Source organism: Equus quagga, chromosome 20 (assembly GCF_021613505.1).
Source record: "Equus quagga isolate Etosha38 chromosome 20, UCLA_HA_Equagga_1.0, whole genome shotgun sequence".
NCBI lineage: Eukaryota > Metazoa > Chordata > Mammalia > Perissodactyla > Equidae > Equus > Equus quagga.
In genome coordinates, this window is record NC_060286.1 from 44751289 (window position 1) to 44758184 (window position 6896).

The window sequence follows — 6896 nt, forward strand, 5'->3', positions numbered from 1 at the left end:
ATACACACGTGCACACACACATGCAGGTGCACACCCACACATGCACATCCATGCACACTTGCGCATGTACCCACACACATGCATGCACCCACATGAAAGGGGAGGGGCTGTGTCAGCACCAGGTCCACCACCTGCAGGCCGGGCTGCCCAGCTGAGGGCAGCAGGGTGGAGCCCCTCACACCCAGGGTGTGATCTCAGCAGGAGCAGGGAGGCCTCTGGGGGTTTGAAAGGCTGTCTGCAGGACCCCCCACAAACGGGTGCTGTGGGGCTGCTCCGGGCAGGGCGGCAGGTGATGCCAGCTCACGTTATGCAGGTGCTGAGACCTCTGCAGAGAACACTGGTGGCCCCTGCGTGGCCCTGCTCCACGCCACCCCACAGCCCACGGGGCAGAGAGGCCAGCACGGTAGGACTGGGGGACCCACTGGAGGGGGCTCAGCAGCCTCATGAGGCCGCTGGACCAGAGCAACAAGGACAAATCCAGCCATGGGGGACCAGGGGCACCCCCTCCTGTGGGCTGCTTGGAACCTGCCCCCTCGCTTCTGTCTCGGGGGACCTGGGAAAACGGGCAGTTACCACATGGTACAGTGGGCCCCAGGCACCCACCTCCAGCACAGGCGGGCTTGGCCTGGCTCGGCGCCATCCTCCCCTCCCCTTGCTCACCCTGGCCCCACCACAGCTGCAGGCTGGCCCTCACTGGGAGCCAGGGATAGTCTCTGTCCAGCACTGGGGGGCCCTCCGGCCCATCTGGAAGTAGAGCACCCCCATGCCCCCAGGGGTCCCCTGGTGACTCCCCCCTCCAGTTGCAGGTTTTGGCATTGCTGGCCGTGCTGTGGCTGGGCGCTGTGACTCTCACCTACCTCCTGTGGCAAGAGTCCCCTCTGCCCACCTGGGGCCAGGTGCACCCCGAGGAAGGGCCCACCAGGTCCTGTGGCCACGGCTTCAGCCCAGCCCGGGAGGCCCGGCGGCGGCCGTGGCAGAAGGACTCCTGCCGGTGAGTGAGCCTGCGGGGTCTGCAGGGCGGGGGAGGTCTTGGCTCCAGGCCGCTGCCCACGTTCTCCCAACGGATCTCCCCAGCGGGATAAGCATTGCCCTCTGCCAGCTCCTCTTGGAAGATGCAGGTTCCCAGGGAGGCAGGCAGTGAGGCAGGGGAACCAGCTGGGGGGACGGGCAGAGGGCTCCGGCTGAATGGCCTGGAGTGGGGGCAGGGAACGGGGCAGACTTGGGGTGCTCTTTGCAACAAACACGGACTGCCACCTGGGGCCTCTGACAAGGTGGGCGAACCCCGAGCCTCCCTGGGCTGAGGCGAGGCCCCTTCACAGCCCTTTGGCCCCTGGGGCTGGGGTTGCTGCTCCCACCTGCACCGCAGCCTTCCCTCCAGCCCGTCTCCCTGTTGTGTGAGTCCTGGAACCCAGAACCCCTCAGGGAGGAAAGTGCCCTGTGCACACACCTCGAGACGGGCACTCCCCACCTTCCCTCTGGGTCAGCTCTGGCCACCTCCAAGGGCCTCCACATCAGCAGGCAGCCCAGGCTGCAGGGGCAACAGCTCCCCAGGAGCAGGGCCCGGGATTGGGGTGGGGCCTGGCTCCAATCTGCATGCTATCAGGCCCTGCCCTCAGGCCCCCCTGCCACGTGCTCCTAGGTGTCACCCCCAGAGGACTTGCTTGGCTCAGCCTGCCCTGCCCCGTCTGCTCTGCTGCCCCCTCCTGTACCCTTGGCCTGGGCTCCAGCTCAGGGCCATGCAGGCAGCAGGGACAGAGCGAACGACATGTGCAGGCTGGCAGACCACCCCCCGCTAACACTCCACCTCACTCGCTCCTCCTGCAGGCTGGTCCTCGTGGAAAGCATCCCCCAGGACCTGCCATCTCCGGCCGGCAGCCCGTGGGCCCAGCCCCTGGCCCAGGCCTGGCTGCAGCTGCTGGACGCTGCCCAGGAGAGTGTCCATGTGGCCTCCTACTACTGGTCCCTCACGGGGCCTGACATTGGGGTCAACGACTCGTCTTCCCAGCAGGTGCGCCCTGACCCCCCTCCCCGACTCTAAGGCTGCAGGCCATCCCATTGCTGGGCACACAGCAAGTCGAGCTGCACACTTGTCTGACTCTGAGCTGTGGGCGGTCAGGGGTGGCATTCTGGGGAATGTCTGGGTCCTTTCTACTTGGGTGGGGGCAGAGGGCCAGCCTGGGGGTCATCACTTACTGCTGTCCTGGCCCCATAGGGGGAGGCCCTTCTGCAGAAGCTGCAGCAGCTGCTGGACAGGAATATTTCCCTGGTTGTGGCCACCAGCAGCCCGACACTGGCCAAGGAGTCCACCGACCTGCAGGTCCTGGCAGCCCGAGGTACATGCCTGCCCATCCTAGGCCCTGCTGCCCTGGGGTGAGCGTGGGCTGACCCGTTGGCACCAGGGGACAAGGACAGGACAGAGAGGCTGCCTGCGGGGAGCCAGGAAAGCCTCTCTGTGCTTCCCCTGGACACGGGGCCAGGGACAGGGGCCCAGGGCTGTGAGCTCCTTCACATCGGCTTCACCTGGGGCTGGGCTGGTTCCAAGGACCTGCAAGTGTCATTTTCCAAGGGGCAGAGCTTAGCGTAGCCTTGGCGCCCCGCTGAGCCCAGCTGCTTCGACCTCTGGGTGGAGGCTCAGCCAGGAGCAAGAGGCAGTGGGCACAGTCCTCACAAACGTGGGCTCTGAAGCCCGGCTGCCCGGAGGGATCCGGGGTCCGTCAATGCCTCCGTTTTCCCACCTGTAAGATGGGGACGATAACAGCAGATGGTAGCATCAACTTAGTAGAACTGTGAGGATAAATGAGTCGACCCACCACAATGAGCTGAGCATCGGGCTCACCACGAAGCCAGCTCACCCCGTCGTCCTGACTCCCCGCCAGGTGCCCAGGTGCGACGCGTGCCCATGCGGCAGCTCACCGGGGGCGTTCTGCACTCCAAGTTCTGGGTCGTGGATGGGCGGCACGTCTACGTGGGCAGTGCCAACATGGACTGGCGGTCGCTGACGCAGGTGAGTCCCGGAGCCCAGGAGGGGCTCGTCCAGCCCCTGCGCTCCCCCTCCCCGGGTCTGCCTGACGTCCCCCGTGGCTAGGCACCCAAGGGAACCCTGGGTGGGACGGCCATGTCTGGAATGTCACCAGCGTGGAGACAATCGGAGGCTGTTTGATAGCTTACAGAATTCTTCGTGGCCATGAGCTCGTGCTGTGGAGCATCATTTAAGCACATGGAACCGTGTTCTAGTCGCTTTGCCCAGGGGAACTGCAAAGCGTGCTTCCTTTGAGGAAAAGCAATGCATTAAAACCACCAAAGAATGATGGCGTGAAAATGGCAGCAGTGCTGGTCACTTGGTGGTGAAGGGAAGAATAACTTTTCTTTCTTCTCTGTGCTTTTGTGCGTTTTCTGTTGCTTTTTTTGTAATAAAAACATACTGACTTGATCGTTGGAATACAATGTTCAAGGAAAACAGGGACCCACTGGACACCGCCCCACAGCTCCCCCAGCACACTGCCCGTATGGACTGGCCACCAGCAGGGGCTGTCCCCTGCCTGGCATCCCTGGCCGCACCCGCTGCCCCTCCCACAGGTGAAGGAGCTGGGCGCCGTCATCTACAACTGCAGCCGCCTGGCCCGAGACCTGGAGAAGACCTTCCAGACCTACTGGGTGCTGGGGGCGCCGAAGGCTGTCCTCCCCAAGGCCTGGCCTCAGAACTTCTCGTCTCACATCAACCGCTTCCAGCCCCTCCGGGAGCACTTTGAGGGGGTGCCCACCACCGCCTACTTCTCGGTAAGGGGGGTGGAGGAGGCCCCTCGCAGCCCCCTGCTCTCCTGGCTGGCCAGACCCCCAGGGAGCCGTGCTCCACCTGGGACTGCCCTGCCATGCAGATACCACAGCACCTGCGACTTCCTCAGGGCGATGGCCCAGAGAGCTGGTGATGTGGACGGGGCCGTGGTCTCAGTGTGAGGGGCAGGCTGGCGTCGGCAGGCCCAGCTCCAGGAGAGGACGCTGGTCTTTGTCAACCACGGGAGACGGGTGGCCTGGGGAGTGGCGGGGTGTCCTGTGGTCCTGGGGGTCTCCAAGCACACTGTTGAGTGGGGTCAAAGGGCTCCAGCTGGGGACCGGGGAAGGGAGGGGGGTCCAGTTGATCCAGCAGTTCTGTTACTCTGCAGGGAAGGAAGGAAGACGAGGGGTGGGCTGGTCATGCCGACAGCAGATGTCCCTCCATCGGGGACGAGGGAGGAGACAGCCCTCCAGCTGCCCAGTGGCTGGTCTAGAGCCAGGGACGCTTCTCTAGATGCGAGGGCCGCCCTGAGCCCTGAGTGTAGAAGGCTTTTCCACGCAGAGAGCTGTCTTTGTCCAGGAAGTCAGGCCAGCCCAAAGCCCAGAGAGGGCCACATGCCGTCCCCCCCGACCGCTGCCGCCCACTCTCCAGCAGCACCTCTCATCTTCCTCCTGGTTTCCATTGCTGGAGGGCAGGTGCACGGTGGGGTCACAGGTCCAGGAACCACGTGGCTCCGATGGGCCGCTGTGCCCTCAAGGACCTCTCTCCCTGCATAGGCATCACCGCCTGCGCTCTGCCCCCGGGGCCGCACCCGGGACCTGGACGCACTGCTGGCCGTGATGGGGGCGGCCCGGGAGTTCATCTACATCTCGGTGATGGAGTACTTCCCCACCACACGTTTCCGCCACCCTGCCAGGTGGGCCTGGGTGGGAGCGGGGAGGCCCGCTCCGCTGGGGGGCAGCTCCCAGCACAGTGCCTCTCCTGCCAGACCCCTGACCCTCCTCTCCCCCAGGTACTGGCCGGTGCTGGACACCGCCCTGCGGGGGGCGGCCTTCAGCTGGGGTGTGCACGTGCGTCTGCTGGTCAGCTGTTGGCTCAACACAGACCCCCGCATGTTCCCTTTCCTGCGGTCCCTGCAGGCCCTCAGCAACCCCAAGGCGGGCGTCTCGGTGGATGTGGTGAGGACCCGTTCCTGGGCCGTGCGGGGGAAGGCGGCCCTCCTGCCCTCCCTGACATGCCCCCTCTCTGTTCCCTGAAGAAAGTCTTCATCGTGCCCATGAGGAATCACACCAACATCCCATTCAGCAGGGTGAACCACAGCAAATTCATGGTCACGGAGAAGGCAGCCTACATAGGTGAGCGGTGGGGGTCTGCGGGCGGTGGGCTCGGGCCTGGGCAGCTCAGGACCCCTGAGTCTTTGAGGGGTGCCAAGTGAGTAGATATGACACAGAGGCTACACAGCCTGCAGAAGGGGGATGTGTCCCCTGGCAGTGGCCAGGCCAGTGTCCTGAAGGGGGCCCTGTCCTTATGTCCAGTGTGGACCCTTCTGGACAGAGGGGCTGCTGACAGGGGTCAGGGTCCCCAGCAGCGCTCTGAGGACCAGGCCACCAGCCCAGCTGTCACCTGGCTCCTGGAGGCAGGTGGGAAGTCCCAAGCCCCAGGTCCCCAGAACGCTGAGTCAGGACACCTGTCCCAGGATGGTCAGAGCTCCCGGGAGGTCCACACATGGAGAGCTAGCCGGCCCTCCCGCACCTGAGGGGCTGCTGTGGCTGCAGTGTGATGACAGCAGGGTAGCAGGTGCCCACCAGGCCCCGAAGCTGCAGCTGCAGCCACAGGACGGAGCTGTGCTGCAGAGGGGCTGGGTGAGCCCCGTCACCCAGCCTCTCTTCCCTGCCCCCACAAGGCACCTCCAACTGGTCAGAAGACTACTTCAGCAGCACCTCGGGCGTGGGGCTGGTGGTCAGCCAGAGGCCCTCGAGTGCCCGGCTGGGGGTGACCACCGTCCAGGAGCAGCTGCGGCAACTCTTTGAGCGAGACTGGAGCTCCCCCTACGCCGTGGGCCTGGACGGACAAGCCCAGGGCCAGAACTGTGCGTGGCAGGGCTGAGGTCCAGCCCTTCCCAGCTCTGGGCCCCACAGCTCTTCGTGGACACTGCTCCCCACCGGGCCTCCCCATCTGTGCCCCCGTCTGCACTCTAAGCAGCTCCATCCGCACAAGCCCCGGTCAGGGTCAGGACTGCCCAACAACCAGCAGTGCAAACTGTTTGCTCTCCCTCTGCTCTCCCAATCCAGCCCCTCTTAAACCCCTACCTCCTCTAGGGAGCCCTCCAGGATGCCCCTCCCTGACTCCTGCAGAGCCTACCATTGGGGTCTTTAGAACATGCCTGTGCCTCCCCCCACTCTGTGTGAGTCCAGCACAGGGCTGCGCCCCCTTCTCCTCCATCCCACGCTGGAGTTCAGTGCCCCAGAGCCTGCGAGGGGCCTGTGGCCGGCCGCCTGGTGAGGCCGGGCCTCATGTCTGCCATAGGAGCCACTGTGCCCAGTCCAGGGCTTTCAGGAGCCCAGGGACTAAGACAGGGCAGGGGATGGGTGTGGTGAGAAGGGGGCCCAGGACTGTGGGGGTGGGGCTGGTGCCTAGTGGGGGGGCCCAGGACGGTGGGGGTTGAGTCTGGATTGGGGAAGTGGACCCAGGACTGCAGGGGGGGGGGCTGGGGGGGGGGGGGGTTTGGCTGGGGGGGGTGGGGTGGGGGGGGGGGGGGGGACCAGGGGCTGGGGGGGGGGGCTGGTGCCGGGGAAGGGCCCAGGACTGTGGGGGGTGGAGCGCGTGGCTGTCCTCATGTGTAGGGGCCACAACTGTGTGATAGAGTTGAGAGGACCTGGGTTTGAGCTGGGGGGAGGGTGACACCAAGCTGGGATGGGGACTTGGCTGCAGCCCCTCTGGAGCTCACCCTGTCCTGGAAACCGCCTGGGCGTCTGCCCTCCTGGTCTGCCGACTCAGGTCCGGCCCTTCTCCCAGGAGCGCGGGTCAGAGGCCTGTCTCAGCAGGCCCTGGCCTTCCGCCTCCTGGTTTCCGACCAAGCCTTCAGAGCCCACCTGCCCTGGTGGAAGCCCCCGAGGCCGCCCTA

At 65.3% G+C, this 6896-nt stretch overlaps 1 protein-coding gene across 2 annotated transcripts in view; it reads left to right on the plus strand.

Moving 5' to 3' along the window:
• The window catches only part of PLD4 (phospholipase D family member 4), an 8664-nt gene extending 2258 nt beyond the window's left edge, over positions 1–6406 (plus strand). The window contains exons 2-11 of one of the 2 annotated variants that reach the window (XM_046647577.1): positions 314–403; positions 801–991; positions 1825–2008; positions 2213–2333; positions 2877–3004; positions 3577–3777; positions 4549–4688; positions 4785–4950; positions 5031–5127; positions 5676–6406. In XM_046647577.1, coding sequence (XP_046503533.1) covers positions 314–403; positions 801–991; positions 1825–2008; positions 2213–2333; positions 2877–3004; positions 3577–3777; positions 4549–4688; positions 4785–4950; positions 5031–5127; positions 5676–5878 — 1521 coding nt within the window. In that variant the 3' untranslated portion in view covers positions 5879–6406. The remainder of the gene's footprint in view (positions 1–313; positions 404–800; positions 992–1824; positions 2009–2212; positions 2334–2876; positions 3005–3576; positions 3778–4548; positions 4689–4784; positions 4951–5030; positions 5128–5675) is intronic. The other variant, XM_046647578.1, reaches the window with a different exon arrangement.
• Positions 6407–6896: the final 490 nt, after the last annotated feature.